This window comes from Salvelinus fontinalis, chromosome 13, assembly GCF_029448725.1.
Source record: "Salvelinus fontinalis isolate EN_2023a chromosome 13, ASM2944872v1, whole genome shotgun sequence".
Classification (NCBI taxonomy): domain Eukaryota; kingdom Metazoa; phylum Chordata; class Actinopteri; order Salmoniformes; family Salmonidae; genus Salvelinus; species Salvelinus fontinalis.
Window position 1 is genome coordinate 27652904 of NC_074677.1, and position 24023 is coordinate 27676926.

General features: G+C 46.0%; 1 protein-coding gene across 1 annotated transcript in view; it reads left to right on the forward strand.

Annotated features, from left to right (window-relative positions):
• The window catches only part of LOC129868343 (G protein-coupled receptor kinase 6-like), a 48594-nt gene that overhangs the window by 5116 nt on the left and 19455 nt on the right, over positions 1 to 24023 (forward strand). The window contains exons 2-3 of the mRNA XM_055942242.1: positions 7214 to 7309; positions 22352 to 22464. Coding sequence (XP_055798217.1) covers positions 7214 to 7309; positions 22352 to 22464 — 209 coding nt within the window. The remainder of the gene's footprint in view (positions 1 to 7213; positions 7310 to 22351; positions 22465 to 24023) is intronic.

Consider the following 24023-nt stretch of genomic DNA (forward strand, 5'->3'; position numbering starts at 1 on the left):
CCCACAAACACCTAAAGCCTATGGCTGCCTTAAATATGGCTCCCAATCAGAGACAACAATAAACAGCTGTCTCTGATTGAGAACCAAACCAGGCAACCATAGACTTTCCTAAACACCTACACTGAACACAACCCCATACATTCTACAAAACCCCCTAAACAATACACACACCCTAAACTAGACAAAACACACAAACATCCCCCATGTCACACCCTGACCTAACTAAACTAATAAAGAAAATCAATATAACAAAGGCCAGGGTGTGACATGTTGGCTGGATTCACAAGATTTTTATCTTTCATTTGCTGTACAACATGTATTTTTCATAAAAGTTTTATCTGGACTTGTCCAGTGACTGCTGTGAAAGGACAGCTGACAACATAGGAAAGTGTGTGTGACAGCTTGGAGAGACAGCTGACCGGAGGGAATAGACCCCAATGGGGCTGTAATGGGCTAGCTACCCATGTTGGCAGTCTCCGACGCTGCTTCAGTATGTTGGAGACACCCGCTAAGTGCTACTGAAAGTCAACAAAGGAACATACCCCTAGAGCCTGCGAGAGCTGGGGCTCAAGATGGCTCAACGACTGATCACACGGCTACGGACCCAGGAATGGAAACAACTACGAGTAGGAACACAGCACATGAGACAACCATAACAGCAGCAGGACACACACTTCAGGTGTGCAGCTGTGGTTGGGAGAGAGTAACATCGGCAAGGGGGTTAAGGATCCATCAAGGGAGGAAAAGGTGCTTGGTAGAGCAGAGACAGGGACCTCGCATTGACCAGTACTTCTTACGAAGCAGCCAGTCAAATCAGTCAAATGAAGCACAGCGATGGGACGCAAACCAAAGTTCGCAGAGCATCAGCACCCCTGTAACGGAGGAGGATAACACAAGCACAGAAATGCCGGTGGATGAACTCACCCAACCACAGAGACCTCTAAAAGAGGAAAAGGTCAAAGGGCACAGACCGAGTGTGAAGTGGCCCCAAGCTGTTGAAAAGAGAGAGTGGGAAACAATCAACAACGACCTGACAAAAATCTTGGAACAACAGGTAGGAACAGCAGAGAAAAAGCTTGAAAGGATGGGAGACATTATCTACCACTACGGAGAAGAGCGCTTTGGAGTAAACGAAAGGAGAAGTGGCAAGACACCACCCGCGCCAGCCAAATCTAGGAGGCAGCAAGAGATCGAGATACTTGTCAGAGAGAGAAGGCAGCTGAGAAAGCAGTGGAAGAAGGCCTCTGATGCAGAGAGAGAAGGTCTCATGCTACTCCAAGTAGACATCAAATGTCGGCTGGCAACCTTGCGAAGAGCGGAAAACTTAAGGAAACTTCGTAGGAAGAAGGAACACTCAAGAACACGGTTCTATAAAAAAAACTTTAAGTTTGTCAAAGACCTCTTCGCAAAGGAAAAGTGCGGAATCCTAAAAACTCCAAAGCCAGAACTGGAAGACCATCTGGAAAAGGTCCACCAGGACACGAAAAGGCATGAGCAGATAATCATCCCACATGACATCCCACCTATTCAACCACCAGAATTCAATCTGGACACTGACCCTCCAAAATGGAAGGAAGTAGAGAACGTTGTCCGACGAGCAAGAGCGGCCTCGGCTCCTGGGCCTAATGGAGTACCATATAAGCTCTACAAGAACGCCCCGGATGTTCTACCCTTTCTTTGGAGGCTCATGAGGATAGTGTGGCAGAAGGAAATTATACCAAGGCATGGCGAAGGGCTGGTGGTGTGCTAATCCCGAAAGAGAAGGATGCGACAGACATCAGTCAATTCCGACCAATCTCCCTTCTCAACGTCGAAGGGAAGATTTTTTCAGTATAATAGCACAGAGGCTGTCCACTTACCTGGAAAGGAACAAGTACATTGATACATCTGTACAGAAAGCAGGCATTCCTGGTTTCTCTGGTTGCCTGGAACATACGAGTATGATTTGGCACCAGATCCAAACAGCTAAGAAAGACAAGAGAGACCTCTATGTCATCTTCCTCGACCTGGCCAATGCCTTTGGCTCAGTTCCCCATGAACTCCTCTGGGAATCCTTCAACTTTTTCCACATACCAGAACCCATCACTACGCTGGTAAAGGCCTATTTCCAAGACCTGCAATTGTGTTTCACAACACCTGACTTCACAACAACATGGCAGCGCTTGGAAGTGGGCATAATGGCAGGCTGTACAATTTCACCTCTGGCCTTCACTATGGCCATGGAAGTCATCATCAGGGCATCGAGATGGGTGGTCGGCGGTGAGAGAACTAAGGAAGGGCTCCGTCTCCCACCTATCCGAGCATACATGACTACACTGACCACCACTGCAGCATGCACCAGGCGGCTACTTGCAAAACTGCAGGATAACATCAAATGGGCCCGGATGAAAATCAAGCCAAGCAAATCTCGAAGCATCTCCATAGTCAAGGGACAGCTTAAAGATGTGAGGTTCTGCATTGGAGATGACCCGATACCAACGGTGTCTGAGCAACCCGTCAAGAGCCTGGGTAGATGGTACAACGAAAGCCTCCGAGATAAAGATCAAGTGCAGCAAGTAAGACAGGACATCGCAGACGGACTTGAGAACATCAACAAGACCCTACTGCCTGGGAAGCTCAAGCTTTGGTGCCTACAGTTTGGACTTCTCCCCCGGGTAATGTGGCCACTCACCGTCTATGAGGTCCCAATAACAACAGTGGAGAAGATGGAGCGAACCATTACCTCATACGTGAAGAAATGGCTGGGTGTCCCACGATGCCTGAGTAACATCGGCCTCTATGGCAAAGGGGTCCTTGAACTACCTCTTACAAGTCTAACGGAGGAGTACAAGTGCTCTAAAGTAAGACTTCAGATGACATTGAAGGACTCCAAAGACCAGACCATCAGCAAGGCTGCACCTCCCCTACAAACTGGACGGAAATGGACATCATCCAAGGCTGTGCAGCAAGCAATATCAGCCCTGAGACACCAAGACATTGTGGGGAATATCCAGCATGGAAGAGGAGGCTTTGGCCTGGCAGCAAGCAAACCAACGTTCCATAAGGCAACAACATCTGAACGCAGGAAGCTGGTGGTCGAGGAGGTGCGCAGACAGGAGGAGACTGCAAGAAGTGCAAAGGCTGTCTCTCTTGCTAAACAATGGCAATGGACGTGGTGGGAAGGCCTGGAGAGGAGAAAGATCAACTGGAGTGAGCTTTGGCAAATGGAGGCAAGCAACATCAGCTTCATCATAAGAGCTGTTTATGATGTGCTTCCATCACCAAAAAACCTACATCAATGGTATGGCGAGGACCCGACCTGCCCCCTCTGCCCAGCTCCAGCGACTCTCAGGCATATAATGACAGGTTGCAAGACCAGCCTCTCACAAGGCCGCTACACCTGGAGGCACAATCAGGTCCTCAAGAGCCTGGCTGCAGCACTTGACCAAGAGGAGTGCAACCAATTCATTACCTCCAAAAACAAGCAATCCCGTCAAAACAACAACATTCATCCGGGAGGGACAGAAAAGGCCCAAGCATCCTCCTACAAAGCCAGAAACTGGACACCTAGGCATGGCCCGGGACTGGAAGATGCTTGTCGATATTGGCCAGCAACTCATTTTTCCACCTGAGATTGCTTCTACCAACCTTAGGCCAGACATGGTACTCTGGTCCCCTTCACGAAAGGCTGTGTACATCATAGAGCTCACAGTCCCGTGGGAAAACTCTGTTGAAGAGGCCTACGAGCGTAAGAAACTGCGTTACACAGAGTTGGCAGCAGACGCAACTCAGCGTGGCTGGAATGCAAAAGTCTGGCCAGTTGAAGTGGGATGCAGAGGATTCGTGGCTTCTTCCACCATCAGGTTGCTGAAAGAACTTGGAATCCATGGACAGGCTCTGCGGCAGACCGTCAGAGCAGTTTCTCAAGCAGCTGAAAGAGGCAGCCAGTGGATCTGGATCAAACGGAAGGACCCTTGCTGGGCTATAATTTCATGACCCCCCCCCACCCCCACCTGAGAACCCAATTCAGATCCATCCAACTTGAGGAGGGCATATGAGGTATGCGGTCAGCTATAGGGCTGGCTCAGGGAAGAGGACGCCCCTGCCTTGCATAGTCCCATGGGAAATCTTATTTGGGCATGGGACACAAGCTAAGGCTTGATCACCCTTTAGCTGGCCACCTTTGATGAGGGTGTTTAGTGATTAAAGGCCGAAACACCCACTGATTCGAAGGCACACTACTGAGGATGTGTCCCAAAATTGACATCTTAACCCAGTCTAAGAAATAAACCTCCCATGCCACTCTGTCAACATCACGGCAAATCTCATGTGAGTGCATACCATCTATTGGCACAATGGACAGTTTCAACATCTCGTCCCGTGTTTTATGATTCTGATTCTTATGATGAGTATTTCTGTATTTCACGTTGCTCTCTGTAATTATTCTGGCTGTTTTGGTGCCATTTGTGACTATGGCTGCAATGTAAAACCAGGATTTATAGCTATTAATATGCACATTTTCGAACAAAACATAAATGTATTGTATAACATAATGTCATAAGACTGTCATCTGATGAAGTTGTTCAAAGGTTAGTGATTAATTTTATCTCTATTTGTGGGTTTTGTGAAAGCTATCTTTGCGGTGCAAAAATGCCGTTGTGTGTTGCGCTATTGTGGTGAGCTAACATAAATATATGTTGTGTTTTCGCTGTAAAACATTTTAAGAATCGGACATGTTGGCTGGATTCACAAGATGTTTATCTTTCATTTGCTGTATTCGACTTGTGATTTCATGAAATTATATTATATGATATTCCCTGTGGCGCTAGGCTAGGCTATGCTAGTCAGCGTTTCTGATGAGGAAGATCCCGGATCCGGGAGGGTGATTCGGTAGAGGTTTTTAACTAGGCAAGTCAGTTAAGAACACATTCTTATTTTCAATGACGGCCTAGGAACGGTGGGTTAACTGCCTTGTTCAGGGGCAGAACATCAGATTTTTACCTTGTCAGCTCAGGGATTCAATCTTGCAACCTTACGGTTAACTAGTCCAACGCTCTAACCACCTGCCTCACGAGGACCCCGCCTGTTACGCGCCTGTTACGCGACGGCAGTAAGAAGCCAAGGTAAGTTGCTAGCTAGCATTAAACTTATCTTATAAAAAACAATCAATCAATCATAATCACTAGTTATAACTACACATGGTTGATGATATTACTAGTTTATCTAGCGTGTCCTGCGTTGCATATAATCGATGCAGTGCGCATTCGCGAAAAAGGACTGTCGTTGCTCCAACGTGTACCTAACCATAAACATCATGCCTTTCTTGAAATCAATTCACAGAAGTATATATTTTTAAACCTGCATATTTAGCTAAAAGAAATCCAGGTTAGCAGGCAATATTAACCAGGTGTAATTGTGTCACTTCTCTTGCGTTCATTGCACGCAGAGTCAGGGTATATGCAACAGTTTGGGCCGCCTGGCTCATTGCGAACTAATTTGCCAGAATTTTACGTAATTATGACATGACATTGAAGGTTTTGCAATGTAACAGGGATATTTAGACTGATGGATGCCACCCGTTAGATGAAATACGGAACGGTTCCGTATTTCACTGAAAGAATGAATGTTTTGTTTTCGAGATGATAGTTTCCGGATTCGACCATATTAAAGACCTAAGGCTCATATCTCTGTGTGTTATTATGTTATAATTAAGTCTATGATTTGATAGAGCAGTCTGACTGAGCGATGGTGGGCAGCAGCAGGCTCGTAAGCATTCATTCAAACAGCACTTTCGTGCGTTTTGCCAGCAGCTCTGCTGTTTATGAATTCAAGCCTATCAACTCCCGAGATTAGGCTGGTGTAACCGATGTGAAATGGCTAGCTAGTTAGCGGGGTGCGCGCTAATACCGTTTCAAACGCCACTCGCTCTGAGACTTGGAGTAGTTGTTCCCCTTGCTCTGCATGGGTAACGCTGCTTCGAGGGTGGCTGTTGTCAATGTGTTCCTGGTTCGAGCCCAGGTAGCGGCGAGGAGAGGGATGGAAGCTATACTGTTACACTGGCAATACTAAAGTGCCTATAAGAACATCCAATAGTCAAAGGTATATGAAATACAAATGGTATAGAGAGAAATAGTCCTATAATTCCTATAATAACTACAACCTAAAACTTCTTACCTGGGAATATTGAAGACTCATGTTAAAAGGAACCACCAGCTTTCATATGTTCTCATGTTCTGAGCAAGGAACTTAAACGTTAGCTTTCTTACATGGCACATATTGCACTTTTACTTTCTTCGCCAACACTTTGTTTTTGCATTATTTAAACCAAATTGAACATGTTTCATTATTTATTTGAGGCTAAATTGATTTTATTGATGTATTATATTAAGTTAAAATAAGTGTTCATTCAGTATTGTTGTAATTGTCATTATTGTAATTGTCAATTTACAAAAATCGGCCGATTAATCGGTATCGGCTTTTTTGGTTAAATAGTCACCACTAGCCGGCCTCCGCTCAGTGCCCTGCCCTGAACTTTCATCACTGTTACAAGCCGGCTACCACCCGGTTACTCAACCCTGCACCTTAGACATTGCTGTCCTATGTACATAATCATTGAACACTGGTCACTTTAATAATGTTTACATACTGTTTTATCCACTTCATATGTATATACTGTATTCTAGTCAAGGATCATCCTATATAACTACTGTTGTACACCTTTTATATTAATATATTGTCCATGATGTCTATAAAAAACCATCATATACATATATATTTATATTGTGGACTTTGACACTGCTCGTTCTAGTATTTCTATATTTCTTAGTTCCTTTCTTTAAATTCTTTGGATTTGCGTGTATTGTTAGATATTATTGCACTGTTGGAGCTAGGAACATAAGCATTTCTCTAAACTCACGATAACATCTGCATAATATGTGTACACGACCAAAACTATTTTATTTTATTTAAAGAGGTAGACTAAAATACAGTAACATTGCTTTTTCTATGTCTACAATTTAATAACCTCTCTGTCTTCTTGACACACACTCCAGGACAGCCATTATATTAATCACCCTGACCCTCTTCTTTATCTTGACGAATCTACAACAGCACTTTTATTCTGAGTGTTTTTAGGGACTGTATGTATTTCTATGTGCCGCTCAAGGCTACTTAGTGTTTTCCCATGTGTTATATTTTTCCTTTGTTTGATTAATCAACCACTGTTCTTTTGCAGGAGGTGGTGGAAACAGAAAAGGAAAAAGCAAGAAATGGAAACAGATGCTTCAGTTTCCCCACATCAGCCTGTGTGAGGAGCTCCGGCAAACTACAGGTACGCTTCCTCTCCTCTCCTCTACTTGCTAGCCCACTGATAGCAGACCAGGCGGTTTGGTCAAGACGTTTACATAGATCAGACACGGACAGAGTATGATTAGCTCAGTTTCAAGGGTGTTTATTAAATAATAAACCCAAAAAGAAAAGAACAGGTTTCCCCCATGAGACCGGGATACCGTCTCCTGGGCTCCGTGTCTTCCTGTATCCTGTCGGGCACACAAACTCAACTCCCTCGGCTTAGCTCGGGTAACTGTATCCAACCACATGGAAGTCACCTCACTTCCCCTAGTCCTCTCCCAGTGTGCTGCCCCTCTGGCAGCTTTATGGGCCTCGCACAGCTGGTGAGCAATCTGCCCTTGATTACTCACCAGCTCCCAATCAGCCCCAATTAGTCCTGTCCGAAGAACCCGTTGAGACCTGGCACGTCCAGCAGATGGAGCCTATAGCCGGCTATAGTATCCTGCCAGTCCCAGGATGGACTTGACCTGTGTCTTGGTGCGTGGAACGGGCCAGTCACGCACCGCATGAACCATCCTCTCCTGGGGCTTGACCTTCCCCCGTCCGATCAAATACCCCAGGTACTCCACCTCCTCGAACCCCAGCTTGCATTTCTTGGGGTTTGCGGTCAACCCGGCTTGTCTGAGCGCATCCAGCATGGCCTGGAGGCGCGTCAGGTGCTCTTCCCAACCTTGGCTGTGGATGAGGATATTATCCAGATATGCCGCTGCGTACTGCTGGTGGGGTCGAAGCACTCTGTTCATCAGCCGTTGGAATGTGGGCGGTGCTCCGTGGAGACCGAACGGGAGCACCCGGTACTGATACAACCTATCTGGTGTCGAAAACGACGTCTTCTCCCGGGAGGAGGCTGCCAACGGTACCTGCCAATAATCTTTGGTCAGGTCAAGGGTGCTGATGTACCGGGCCTTTCCCAATCGGTCGATGAGCTCGTCCACCCTCGGCATGGGATATGCGTCGAACAAGCTGATGTCGTTCACCCCCTGGAAATCGTTACAGAAGCGGAGGCTACGGTCCGGTTTTGGCACCAACACGATGGGGCTGCACCATGCACTGTGGGACTCTTCCACGACCTTCATCCTCAGCATAGCCTCCACTTCCTGTTTCACGGCCTCCTTCGGGCCTCCGTAATCCGATATAGCCTCTTTCGTACTGTTTCCCCAGGCCGGGTACGGATGTGGTGTTCAATGAGGGTCGTGCGGCCCGGCTTCTCGGAGAAAACCGCCGTTTTCCGATCGACGAGCTCCCTGAGCCCTTGCTTCTGGGCCGGGTCGAGGTCCTCATTAATCTGGACCTCCACTGGTACCGTTGGCGTCCTTTGTCCCGACCATAACACGGCCAAGGCTGTCCTCTCGTGCAACTTCTTCAACAGGTTCACGTGGTAAATCTGTTGGGGTTTCCGCCTCCCCGGTTGCCGTACGCGGTAATTGACAGGTCCCAGCTTCTCGATCACCTCGTATGGTCTGTGCCATGTTGCCAGGAACTTACTTTCGGCCGTGGGGATCAAGACCAGCACCCTTTCTCCCACCTGGAATTCTCAGGGCTGGGCTCCCGATTGTAGACCTGGGCTTGGGCGCGTTGGGCCTTCTCCATATGTTCCCTCACGACTGGCCATATGGCTGTCATCCGCTCTCGCATTGTCTCCACGTGCTCTACCACGCTGCGTAAGGGGGTCAGTTGGGCTTCCCACACCTCCTTGGCGAGGTCCAGTAGGCAGCGTGTTCTCCTCCCATAGAGGAGTTTGAACGGGGAAACCCAGTGGAGGATTGGGGTACTTCTCGGATTGAGAACATTAGGTGGGGTAGTAGCTGGTCCCAGTTCTTCCCGTCCTGCTCGATGACCTTCCGCAGCATCTGTTTGAGCGTTTTATTAAAGCGCTCGACGAGCCCATCCATCTGAGTTTGAAAAACGGAGGTCCAGATCTGCTTGATCTACAGGAGGGCACACAACTCTTTCATGAGGCGGGACATAAACTCCGTACCTTGGTCTGTCAGGATCTCGTTCTGGTTGCCCACCCGGCTAAAGAGGTGGAACAGCGCCCGGGCGATTCCCTTGGACACCGCCGCCCCTAGGGGAATTCCTCGGGATACCGGGTGGCATAGTCCACTATTACCAAGATGTACCTGTGTCCTCGTGCAGACTTTACCAGGGGTCCCACTATGTCCATGGCGATGCGTTCAAAGGGCACCCTGATTATTGGCAGGGGGACCAGAGGGTTTCGGAAGTGTGCTTTTGGGGCAGTGAGTTGACACTCCGGGCAGCTGCAAAAGTAGTCTTCCACGGCCCTCCTCATCCCGGGCCAGTGGAACCGGGCGGCGATCCGTTCCCAGGTCTTCTCCTTTCCCAGGTGCACCCCCAAAAGGTGCGTTTGGGCCAGCTGAAGAACGGTTCCTACGTACCGTCGGGGAAGCAACAATACCCCTCGAAGTTCCCCCTGTTGGCGCGACACCTGATACAAAAGGTTATTCTTAATTTGTAAATGGGGGTATTGCCAGTCACTCACCCCCGGAAGTAGCTGTCCATCCACCGCTATCACTTGGGCGGTGGCAGCTTTCAAATTTGGATCCTCCCACTGGGCCGTCCCGAATTGTCCCCTCAGTTGGCCCCCCATGGGGGTCTCGACTGGCTCCTCGAAATTGAGGAGGGGGAGGCTGGGCTCCTCTTCTAGTGGTTCCCCAGGGGGTTCGGGTTCCGGCTCCGACTCCAGACCCGTAGAGTCAAGTTGGTTAACCGGCGGCTTCCGGGCCGCACAGGCAATGGGTCGTCCCCGCTCTCTTCTTCAGCTGGCCCGTACTTTCTTCCTCAACTCGTGTCCCCATAGGGCCGCGAACAGCGTACAATCCCGTCCCACTAGGAGAGGTACCGGCAGCTCTGGTACTGCACCCACCATCATCCGACAGCTCCCTTGTGGCGTCAAGATGTTGGTCCATACGGTGGGATACCGTTTTGTGTCACCGTGAACACAGGAAATGGACATCTCCCTACCCCGTTCATGCTCCTGGTTCAGCAGGCTCGTGGTTACGAGGCTCGTGGTTAATAGCTCTTCTGTGTCGTGTCCGTCAACCTTCACCGGGACCATGGGTGCAGTTGACTCGTGGTGCGCCCAACAGAAGGTGACATAGTTCACAGCGTGACCCACCTCGCCTCTGGGGCTAGCTGATGGCATCGACTCCTCTCGAGCCGGGCAATTGAGCCGGGCAATTCCAGGCAATGTGCCTCCGGGCGCCACAGTCAAAACACCTACTTTGGTCTCCCTCTACCTGGGGTCGTCGGTGTCGGGTCGGCCCTACCCCCGCCGTCTATCCACCGGTTTGCGGTCCTTTGGCCCTGCCTACTGTCGGTTCGGGGTACACTGCGGTGGGGCTGTCCTTCCGTCCCTTCGGACGGGTCGCCGACTCGAGTGTTCTTCTGCGTCTCCACTGCTTTCAGGAGGCCCTCCAAGGTCTGGGGTGCGCATAAACTCGCTGCACTCTTCATGTCATGGGGTAGCGCCCGTAAGAAGCGATCCAGGACCACTTTGTCGAGGGTGGATACGTCGGTGAGGAGCCATGCCCTGGTGACGCGCAGTAGGTCGCTCATCTGGGCTCGGGGGGGAGGTGTCGGGTATGAACCTCCAGTCGTGGAACCGTTGAGCCCGATGGGCCAGACTGTACCCGTAGCGGCTGAGTATCTCCCGTTTGAGTCTGTCGTAGTTATCCGCCTGTACGTCATTCAGGTCCCAATACGCCTTTTGGGCATTCCCAGAGAGGAACGGGGCCAGCAGACTTGCCCACTGCAGCCTTGGCCATCCTTCCCGTCGTGCTGTCCGTTCAAATATACAGAGGTAGGTTTCGAGGTCATTGTCTTCCGTTAGCTTGATTAAAAACTGGTTGGGATGTGATCCAGGAGACGCTCCTCCTTGCAGCTTCCTGACTTCCTCAACGAGGCAGACCTTTTGTAGTCACTGTTCCTCCAGCGTTCGTTCCTGAACCACCTGTTGTGCTTGTTGGGCCCGGACGAATTGAGCTATCAACTCGTCCATGCTGGTACTGTGTAAACGTCAACCCTGATCTGACCACATTATCAGAGTGCCCGCATTCTCTACCACTTGTGGCAGACCAGGGGTTTTGGTCAAGACGTTTACATAGATCAAACACAGACAGAGTATGATTAGCTCGGTTTCAAGGGTGTTTATTAAATAATAAGTCAAAAAGCAAAGAACAGGTCTCCCTCATGAGACCCTCTCTGGGATACCGTCTCCTGGGCCCCTGGTCTTCCTGTATCCTGTCGGGCACACAAACTCAACTCCCTCGGCTTAGCTTGGGTAACCGTATCCAACCACATGGAAGTCACCTCACTTCCCCTAGTCCTCTCCCTGTGTGCTGCCCTTCTGGCAGCTTTATGGGCCTTGCACAGCTGGTGAGCAATCTGCCCTTGATTACTCACCAGCTCCCAATTAGTCCTGTTCGGAGAGCCCGTCGAGACCTGGCACGTGCAGCAGATAGAGCCACTGCCTCGTGATATAAACTCCATCTGTTACCAGGCCTCGACGAGTCTCCCCCTGGTGGCTGACCCGCCACAATAGATATACTGAACAAAAATATAAACGCAACATGCAACAATTTTACTATATCTATTATTGTGTATTATATCTATTGTGGCTGACCCGCCACAATAGATATACTGAACAAAAATATAAACGCAACATGCAACAATTTTACTGAGTTACAGTTCATATAAGGAAATCAGTCAATTGAAATAAATTCATTAGGCCCTAATCTATGGATTTCACATGACTGGGAATAGAGATATGCGTCTTAAAAAAGGTAGGGGCATGGATCAGAAAACCGGTCAGTATCTGGTGTGACCACCATTTGCCTCATGCAGCGCAACACATCTCCTTCACTTAGAGTTGATCAGGCTGTTGATTGTGACATGTGAAATGTTGTCCCACTCTTCAATGGCTGTGTGAAGTTGCTGGATATTGGCGGGAACTGGAACACGCTGTCATACACACCAATCGAGAGCATCCCAAACTTGCTCAATGGGTGACATGGCTGGTGAGTGTGCAGGCCATGGAAGAACTGGGACATTTTCAGCTTCTAGAAATTGTGTACAAATCCATGCGACATGGGGCTGTGCATTATCATGCTAAAACAAGAGGTGATGGCGGAGGATGAAAGGCACGCCAATGGGCCTCAGGATCTCGTCACGGTATCTCTGTGCATACAAATTGCCATCAATAAAATGCAATCTTGTTCCTTGTTCGTAGCTTATGCCTGCCCATACCATAATCCCGTCGCCACCATGGGACTCACTGTTCACAGCGTTGCCATCAGCAAACCACTCGCCCAAACAACGCCATACATGTGGTCTGCGGTTGTGAGGCCTGTTGGACATACTGCCAAGTTCTCTAAAAAGATGTTGGAGGCGGCTCGATCCCGTGTGGCTCAGTTGGTAGAGCATGGCGCTTGCAACGCCAGGGCTGTGGGTTCGATTCCCACGGGGGACCAGTACAAAAAAGTATGAATGTATGTACTTGTAAGTCGCTCTGGATAAGAGCGTCTGCTAAATGACTTAAATGTAATGTAAATGTAAGAAATGCAACAGGCTGGTGGACATTCCTGCAGTCAGCATGCAACTGAAATGACTGCAACACTTATCAAAGAGCTGCAGTTAGTTTCAGAACGGGTGGCAAGGAATAAGTTAGTCCTAAATGTTTCAAAAACTAAACGCATTGGTATTCGGGACAAATAATTCACTAAACCTCAACTAAATCTTGTAATGAATGTGGAAATTGATCAAGTTGAGGTGACTAAACTGTTTGGAGTAACCCTGGATCGTAAACTGTCATGGTCAAAACATATTGATTTAACAGTAGCTAAGATGGGGAGAAGTATGTCCATAGTAAAGCGCTGCTCTGCCTTCTTAACAACACTATCAACAAGGCAGGTCCTACAGGCCCTTTTGTATTACTTTGCATTATAGATGTGGACTTCCTGACGGGCCCCAAGTGGTAAGGGTAGAGAACAATACATCCACTTCACTGATCCTTAACACAGGGGCCCCTCAGGGGTGCGTGCTCAGTCGCCTCCTCATGACTGCAGTCGCCACTCATGACTGCATGTCCAGGCACGACTCCAACAACATCAAGTTTGCCGATGACACAACAGTGGTAGGCCTGATCACCAACAACGATGAGACAGCCTATAGGGAGGAGGTCAGAGACCTGGTCGTGTGGTGCCAGGACAACAACCTCATGCTCAACGTGATCAAGACAAAGGAGATGATTGTGGACTACAGGAAAAGGAGGACCGAGCACACCCCCATTCTCAGCGACAGGGCTGTAGTGGAACAGGTTGAGAGCTTCAAGTTCCTTGGTGTCCACATCACCAACAAACTATCATGTTCCGAACACACTAAGACAGTAGTGAAGAGGGCACGACAAAGCCTATTCTCCCTCAGGAGACTGAATTGATTTGGCATGGATCCTCAGATCCTCAAAAGGTTCTACAGCTGCACCATCGAGAGCATCCTGACTAGTTGCATCCCTGCCTGATATGGCAACTGCTCGGCCTCCATCCAGGACCTCTATATCAGGCGGTGTCAGAGGAAGGCCCTAAAAATTGTCAAAGAATCCAGCCACCCTAGTCATAGACTGTTCTCTCTGCTACCACACGGCAAGCGGTACCGGAGCGCCAAGTCGAGGTCCTTAACAGCTTCTACCCCCAAGCCTGAACAGCTAATCAAAGGGCTACCCAGACCCCTCTTTTACGCTGCTGCTACTCTCTGTTTATAATCTATGCATAGTCACTTTAACTCTACCTACATATACATATTACCTCAATTACCTCGACTAACCGGTGCCCCCACACATTGACTCTATACCGGTACCCCCTGCATATAGCCTCGCTTGTTATTTTACTGCTGCTGCTTAATTATTTGTTACTTTTATTTTCTCGTTTTTACTTATCTATTTTTTTTTCTCAACTTCTTAAAGAATTGTTGGTTAAGGGCTTGTAAGTAAGCATTTCACTGTAAGGTATACATACACCTGTTGTATTCTGTGCATGTGACAAATAAGATTTGATTTTAAATGATGTACTGTTTTATCTTTTGTTTTATGTGTGATGTAAGTGCCTTAATGTGTTTGGACCTCAGGAAGAGTAGCTGCTGCCGTGGCAGCTAATGGGGACCCCTAATAAATGCAAATATAAATACAAATTGCACGCTCCCTCAACTTGAGACATCTGTTGCATTGTGTTGTGTGACAACACTGAACATTTTAGAGCGGCCTTTTTATTCTTTTATTGACCCAAGCACAAGGTGCACCTGTGTAATGACCGTGCTGTTTAATCAGCTTCTTGATATGCCACACCTCTCAGGTGGATGGATTATATTTGCAATGGAGAAATTCTCGCTAACAGGGATGTAAAGAAATTAGTGCACAACTTCTTTCGTGTTTGGAACATTTCTGGGATCTTTTATTTCAGCTCATGAAACATGGGATCAACACTTTACATGTTGCGTTTATATTTTTGTTCAGTGTAAATTCCTAGTAAAAGTCCCAAACACAAGAGGGAAAAGCTGCATTCCACACTCAAATACAGTCCCTTCAGAAAGTATTCACACCCATTGACTTTTTTCACATTTTGTTGTGTTATAGCCTGAATTTAAAATGGATTGTTACGGCAAGCCTAGATAAATTCAGGAGTAAAAACAACTCACATAAAAAGTTACATGGACTCTGTGTGCAATAATAGTTTTTAGCGTGATTTTTGAATGACTACTTCATCTCTGTACCCCACACATACAGATAATTGTAAGGTCCCTCAGTCGAGCAGTGAATTTAAAACACAGATTCAACCACAAAGACCATAGAGGTTTTCTAATGCCTGGCATAGAAGGGTATATATTGGTATATAGGTTAAAAAAAAGAAAAAAGCAGACAGGAAATATCACTTTGAGCAGTTGATTACACTTTGGATACACCCAGTCACTACAAAGATACAGGCGTCCTTCCTAACTCAGTTGCCGGAGAGGAAGAAAACCACTCAGGGATTTCATCATGAGACCAATGGTGACTTAAAGACAGTTACAGAGTTTAATGGCTGTGTAGGAGAATATTAAGGATGGATCAAAAACATTGTAGTTACTCCACAATACTAACGTAGTTGACAGAGTGAAAAGAAGGAAGCCTATACATAAAAAAATATTCCAAAACATGCATCTTGTTTGCAACAAGGCACTAAAGTAATACTGTAAAAAAATGTGGCAAAGCAATTACATTTTTGTCCTGAAAAAATGTGTTGTCTTTGGGGAAAATCCAATACAACACATTACTGAGTACCATTACTGAGTCTCCATATTTTCAAGAACAGTAGTGGCTGGATCATGTTATGGGTCATTCATGTCATTCTAATCGTTAAGGACTGGGGAGTTTTCAGGTTAAAAAATTAACAAAAATGGAGCTTAGCACAGGCAAAATCCTAGAAGAAAACCTGGTTCAATCTGCTTTCCACCAGACACTGGGAGATTAATTCACCTTTCAGCAGTACAATAACCTAAAACACGGCCTAAAACAAGGCCAACTGTACAGTGGAGTTGCTTACCAAGAAGACAGTTAATGTTCCCAAGTGGCCGAGTTACAGTTTTGACTTAAATCTGCTTGAAAATCTATGGCAAGACCTGAAAATGGTTGGCTAGCAATGATCACTATTGGTAGATGGGTAAAAAAAAAAATTGAATATCCCTTTGAGCATGGTGAAGTTATTAATTACACTTTGGATGGCATATCAATACACCCAGTCACTACAAAGATACAGACATCCCTTCCTAACTCAGTTGATAGAGAGGAAGCAAACCATGCGGCCAACAGTGACTTTAAAACAGTTACATAGTTTAATGGCTGTGACAAGAGAAAACTGAGGATGGATCAACATCATTGTAGTTACTCCACAATATTAACCTAATTGACAGAGTGAAAAGAAGGAAGTCTGTACAGAATACAAATATTCCAAGGGGTCAAGGGGTATGAATACTTGATGAGGGCACTGTAAGAGGTGGAAAAGTCTCACAAAACAATAACTAGAGGCTGAGATTGAAGTTTGTCCACTGTAGATCTGAGAAGGGGGATACTAAGTCAGTTGCACAACTGACTGCATTCAACCCAAAAAGTTTCTTCCGCCTTTAACCCAACCCCTCTGAATCAGAGAGGTGAGGGGGGCTGCCTTAATCAACGTCATCAGCGCCCAGGGAGCAGTAGTTGTTGGGAGTTAACTGCCTTGCCCAGGTGCAGGATGGCAGATTTTTACAGCTTGCCAGCACAGGGATTTAGTTAATGACCCTTAACCGCTAGGCTACCTGCCGCCCATACACTGGGTCTGACAGAAGTCAAGTTGGGGTTGGTGATGACGGACTGTGTTATGTTATGAAGTAGTCTGATGGCACTTGGCCATACAGTACTTTCAATGGTGGAGGAAATCCCCACCTCATCCCCTCAAGACAAGAAGCATACTGTATGTATAATTTAGTACAGTTGGAATGCAGGCCTGTATAATATGCGTCAGTTATCCTATTATGTAATCAGGAGTCATTATTCAATCATCCCATTATTTTGTTAGGAAGTACATTAGTTATTGGCTATTTTGTGCACAAAGAAACATACAGTATATTGGCGTTGTGTTTATGGCGATTGACAATCTTATATTTGTGGCTGGTGCTGCTGGTGGTGGTCAGGAGTTGCTGAACATGGATTCACACCAACGCAGATCAGCTAACTGCACAGGATTTTGTAATCATGGGGCTTGCATTGTATCCTGTGGAACACGTGAATGATGAAGATAGGCTGCTGTGGTAACTTTAGTTTTTCTCTTTTCCGATAGTTTAGAGGCATTGTCGGCAGCTTCTCTAAAGCGGCACAGAGAGGGTTTATAAATCCCTCTCATCCATCGCTCTTTCAGATGGATGATTATGAAGTGAATCCTGTTTAACCTGTAAATGCTGAGTGCATTTTATCATTGGCTTCAGCCATGAAGCAGAGGCAGACATATTGTAACCATGCTGCAAATGTTTATAGGTCACTGGTTTGGAACACAAAGTAGACACAGAACACACACAGTTTTGCTGTGAGATCTCACTAATGATAATTGAAACGTCTTACAATATGTAGATGGTAGGGGAAAAAGTGTTGCATATTTGAGTGTTTGTTCTGCAGCAGTTCTAAGAGATTGTGTTTTGTATGAAACTAATGCAGTCTAAATTAAAGTAACACGATTAAATATAAGTGGAAGCTCAAAGCCCAAACTTGTTTTCAAGGCTGTCGTTACAGTATTTAGCCTACACCCAGTTTGGGGCATTGTTACAACACCAGGTTGACACTATTGACTCACTGCAAAATCTCACTGTGTCAAACTAGGGGCAAACAGTGGGATTGTGGCTCCTCTTCCTAGTTCTTACCTATTTTGTTCATAAGAGCAGAACAATTGTATGGATTTGAGCCCAATTTCTGAAAATAGGCTACTTTCCTCCATTGGTCAGGGTCAAACAGTAGGTTGGGAGGTGGTGGTGAACAAAGAAAGAAAAAAAATATTAAGGTTAAAGGAAATCATATGATTTCCTCATTATTGTCATTTACCTCCATAAGGCAGGAGATTAGGTTGAGATGCATATCACTAGGCTGAGGCTCCTGGCCAAGGGCCTTTTAGGTTATGACTCCAGCTCCTAGTGTGGCCTTCCATACATACAATAGACACATTGATTGTTCTCAAATATTTAAAAAAATATATTGTCACCCTGAGGCCATGAAAAATTATTATTATTATATATTTTTTTGCTGTGCTTTCAAGCTACAGCAGCTAGATCTACAGGGCCAAGCTGGCTTCTAGGCCTACATCTCATCGCTGTCAGACAGTTTTGCCATGCTGTGCTGAATTGTGGGAATGGTGGTGGTAGAAAACATGCGGGTGAAGTAGTCTTGAGTCTGTAGTGGTCTATTGTTCACTTACGCTCTTGGTGCTCCACTGGAGTACAGTGGTACAGCACTTCAGCTGACGCTCAACTTCCTTCAATCAGGAAGTAAAATCAGCACTTCATGCAAGTTCTTCTATGGTGCATTTAGGATATTTCTGAATATTTGGTTTCACTTAAATCCCTTTATCTACTTCCCCAGAGTCAGATGAACTCATGGATACCACTTTTATGTCTCTGCATCTAGTATGAAGTTGAAGGTCGTTTTTAGCTTGCTAGCAGTCACCATAGACTTCCAGTCATTGCACTAATGCTAATTAGCAATTGCGCTAACGCTAGTTAGCAACTTCCTTCAAACTGCACGCAGAACGTAAAAATGGTATCCACAAGTTCATCAGACTCTGGGAAAGTAGATTCATTGCCAAAATCGCAAAGTATCCATTTTAATGTAGAGATTACCCACATTAAAAAAATACTATGATATACGATGGTTAAATACTATAGTATTTACTGTAGTGTTTTTGCAGACTTTACTGTTTAATTCACTATATTGTTTTTGCCAGCTAAAGTCTGCAAAAACACTACACTGAATACTGTAGTATTTACTGTTGCTTTGCAGACATACAGTGCCCTCAGAAAGTATTCATACCCCTTGACGTATTCCACATTTTGTTGTGTTACAGCCTAAATAGATTTTTGAAAGTGAAAACATGTTACCTATATACCAAAGCCCTTCTATGCGAGGCATTGGAAAACCTCTGTGGTCGTTGTGGTTGAATCTTTGTTTGAAATGTGTATATGTGGGGTAATTGTATATGTGGGGTAATTGTACAGATAATTGTATATGTGGGGTACAGTTAAACACTATTATTGCACACAGAGTGAGTCCATGCAGCTTCTTATGTGAATTGTTAAGCACATTTTTACTCCTAAACTTATTTAGGCTTGCCATAACAAAGGGGTTGAATACTTATTGACTCAAGACATTTTAGCTTTTCATTGAGAATAAATTGGTCAAAAAATAAATAATCTACATAATTCCACTTTGACATTACGGGGTATAGTGTGTAGGCCAGTAACACAAAATCTCAATTTAATCCGTTTAAAATTCAGTCTGTAACACAACAAAATGTGGAAAAAGTCGAGGCGTGTGAATACTTTCTGAAGGCACAATACATACAGTACAGCATAGGGCATAATTACAGGCCTGAGTGGATGACATGTGGATTTCTCTCATTGTTCCCTGGTGTTTACCCTCACCAGATGCTGTCTGATACACAGCGACAGAGAGAAAGCCACCTCCCCCTGAGATTGTGCGGGATAAACACAGACAGGCGGCCAATTACCAATGCAGTTTGCACAGAGTGTAGAGAAAGAGAGCAAGAGAGGGGCTCAGGAAACCCTCAACGTCCATGTTTACCGGCGAGGCTTGACAGAGAAAAAGAGTCTGATGCCCTCAGGAGAAAACACATGCACATCTCCAGTTTATTTTTGTGTCCTTCCACTTTACCACCCAACGGGGCAGAGAGACACGAGAGACACTGACTGAAATCACGTTTCTCATTTCCGCTCCTCTTCCTCTCCCCTCCTCCTCCCAGGCTTCAGCCCTAATAAGGGACCCTCTATTCTCCATGGGTGGCCTGGAGTAACCATCCAATCGTCCGGCAGTCAATAAAGCATTGTGCACTCTCTGTAACTGTTAATGAGCACTGGCTTCAGGTTTACCACACTGCTGCTCACACTCTCTGCCTCCCTCCTCTCTCCATACATTTTACTCTGTTATCAGAGAATTGCCCCTAATTGATAGTCAGAGCAGCAAGCAGAGAGAGAAGATGGAACAAGGCAGAGTGCAGTATCAGGTTATCAGCCCCAATGCAATATGTCGCAGAATCCAAATAGCTTACTGTTTTAATGGCTGTGATCTTGTGGGATGAATTTCACAATTGGAACATCACTACACGGTTTTTAAGAGCCCATCATTGACGTAAACATGAAGCCTGTGGAATCAAGTTTATAGTCGTTGAATTTATTAAATGACATCAAATGCAGTGAGGAATTTATTGTCTGACTTCAATTCTCCTCTCAATCTTCTGACTCACATTTTGGTTGAGTCAGGTGGTCTTGTAACAGGGCCAAAAATCATCCATCCATTGAAAGCAACAATAGATGTGAGAAAGTCCAGGGTTCAGAGGGGGATCTGCATGATCTCTTCCAACTATCTTACTGTCAATAGAGCCTCTGTCAAGGACTGAATGAAATTGCATTGTGGCTAATGCGATTATCTCTATGAAACAGCCATTAGGAGGTCAAATCTTGTTTTGTCCTCCTCACCGTTCCATTGCAGAACCCAATCAGAGACCGCATACACTGACAGAGCACATAGGGCCCTATAGATACACAACAGAACCACAACAACCGACAGCTCATAAGCATGTATCAGAATGATTTAGTGGAAAGACATGGGTAGTTCTATTGTTGTAGTGGCATTAAAGGGCAAATCTGTAATTTGATCGATGACAAATAAGACATTGTAGACCCAAATAAGAAAAGTGTGTTGCTAAATTAGTCTGCAACATGATTTAAACCTTAGGGTGCATCACTGGACATCTCTACAGTATTATCGCATAACAGAATTAACTTCTAACAAAACTAAATGAATTAAGTTATAAATAAACTTAAATGAATTTCATTAAGGCACAGTAGAGCTTTTGTGTTTGAGTAGAGAGCATGTAAGGTAACTTACGGCACATATAGGCCTAACACTTCCAAAACAATGTATGCTCCTGAAAAACATCTAAGGATGTTCTCCTTTTGCGTATTCAGAGAATGAAAAAGGAACATTCTCTGCCGTCGTCTTTATGAACAGCTAGCTATAGCGGTGTGCATGTGCACGTGTGCTGGTATGTGTCTACAGCTGCTCTCTGGTTACCGAGACGAGCTTGGAGTAGCTCTCAATGTATTTAGTCACGGTTGCTATCAATAACGGCCACCTGCACACGTCCTCCTGGATCCATCATACAGCCTCCTGGATATCATTTGTGTCTACCTGAGCCACAGATGCAAATCGCCGTTTCCCTCTGGCAATTTGTTATTCACCAGACACTCACGCACGCGCACGCACACGCACGCACACACACACACACACACACACACACACACACACACACACACACACACACACACACACACACACACACACACACACACACACACACACACACACACACATAGGGTAAAGAGGAAATGGGGCCTAATAACTTGGATACGTGCATACATGTAGAATACCTGTCACGTTCCTGACCTGTTTTCCTTTGTTATGTATTTGTTTTAGTTGGTCAGGGCGTGAATTGGGTGGGTTAGTCTATGTTTTCTATTTCTATGTGGGGTTTTGTGTTCGGCCTGGTATGATTCTCAATTAGAGACAGGTGTGTATCATTTGTCTCTGATTGAGAGTCATACTAAGGCAGCCAGGGTTTCACTGGTGTTTTGTGGGTGTTTGTTTCCTGTGTTAGCGTTTGGGCCACACAGGACTGTTGCAGGTTAGTCACGTTTGTTGTTTTGGTAATTTGTAGTGTCTTGTTGATGTTTCATTAAAATATGAACTCTTACCAATCCGCATCTTGGTCCGATCCATGCTCCTCCTCGTCTGAGGAGGAGAACGACATTGACAGCCGTTACAATACCTCTATATATTACTGTTTACACGTGTGAGGAGATGATGGACCATTTCTGTTTAGTTTAAGTAGTTGAAGATGAGATTGTTCTGTGTGTTGGGTATGTTTAGGCCTCATTCATTACCATTTCTCCACCTACAGAGAGTGGTTAGGCAGAGGTGTATGGGAATAGTTTGATACCATAGTACTCATACATTTGCTAATATGCTCTGAGTGTGTGTATACAATGTGTTTAAGTGCACAAATGCATTTGAGTAGGCGTGAGCACGTGTATTATGCACAGTATATATTTCTATACATCAGCCCGACTTCTAATGTGTGTTTTTGTGCTTGAGTGTTTTCATTCTACCTTGAGAGAGGCACTCATTGACTCCCTCTATGTCTTGTCTTGTGTCCTTCAACAGAGAAAGACTACATCAGCCTTTGTGAGCGGCAGCCAATCGGACGCACGCTCTTTCGGCAGTTCTGTGAAACCCGGGCTGAGCTGAGACGCTGTGTCAAATTTCTGGACGCTGTGGTAAGAAAGACAGGCAGGCAGGATTAAAACGCTTGTGTTTGTTTTTCCTCGAGATGCACATCTTCAGAAGGACTCTGAATTGGCTTATCTAGATGTATCTCAAGTTCTCAAGTATTAGGGGAAAGTGTAGGAGGGAAGGGTAGGAAAGGAAAGGAGGGGAGGTGAAGGGAAGGGTAGGAGCGGAGGGAAGGGTAGGAGCGGAGGGAAGGGTAGGAGGGGAGGGAAGGGTAGGAGGGGAGGGAAGGGTAGGAGGGAAGGGTAGGAGGGGAGGGAAGGGTAGGAGGGGAGGTGAAGGGTTAAAGGGGAGGTGAAGGGTTAAAGGGGAGGTGAAGGGTTAAAGGGGAGGTGAAGGGTTAAAGGGGAGGGAAGGGTCGGAGGGGAGGTGAAGGGTAGGAGGGGAGGGAAGAGTCGGAGGGGAGGTGAAGGGTTGAAAAGAAGGGTAGAAGGGGAGGGTCGGAGGGGAGGTTAGTAGCTAATGGAATACAGGAACTCGTGACTTCTGGGAGAAAGTCATTATACCACCCTCCGCTGCCCCTCCCCCCTCTTCTTTCTCAGTGAATGTGCCCCGCACTACGCTCTTGTGGAAGAATGTTTAGGTCACATTTGTGGTGTTTTTCCTACCCAGTCCCTGGGGGGGTAGAGGGGAGGGCAGTGTTGGAGGGTGAGGGGGGAGTGGGGTAGCCTACCAGGGTGTTTGTTGTTCAGAGCCCCCTCCTAATGGCTCAATGATAAACCTGAACTTCCTATCTCCACCCTGGCTGACCACCGTGGCATTCTTCTAATATATTGTTCTGGAGCACACATATACACACATACACCACACTCACTCCTGCATGCACGCATTCACACACACTCAGTCATGACCTATCCACTTTACCTCCTTCCCTCTAACACATTATAACTGGCACACGTGTATGTTGATCTGATGAGTGTTGTTGTAGCTAGATCCTCTGGTTTATTAACAAATGCAAAAGCCTACAAGTAGAAAAAGGCTTAATAGGAGGATGCTACTAGCACAGCGAAAATAGTCAATGGAAGTAGAATGATGAATAGATGGCTGACTTTGTGAAATAAGAGATAGCAGACAGTCTTCTCCGACTTCATAAGTAGTGAGCACGTCCTTTTACTGCACTGTCTCCTTCCTGCCTCTCACAGAGCCTGGGCTACATGAGAGAGAGCAAATGAGATTTGAACCGTCTGAACTGTCACTAACCATTATGGACAAGTTGTGCTGAGTCCAGCGGACGCACTTTAGAGTGAGGCTCTTAGCGTACTGTAACTCATGCTGCTTGATGGAGGATGGCATGACACAAGGGCCTGATGCTGTTGTACTTGGCGAGATTTAGGAATCAACAACCCAGAGAGAACTATGAATCAAAATGGTGGTTAGGAGTGGGACCCAGGTGAGTGACTCTGTAGAGCTGTGCTGTAGTGTACTAGGGAGGTACTTACAGTAGGCCTGGGTCGTATTCAGTAGGCATGAAACCAAAACATGTTATGATGAAATAAACAATGTTCTTATTGGTAATACCTCTTTTGATTCAAAAAGTATTTTTCTA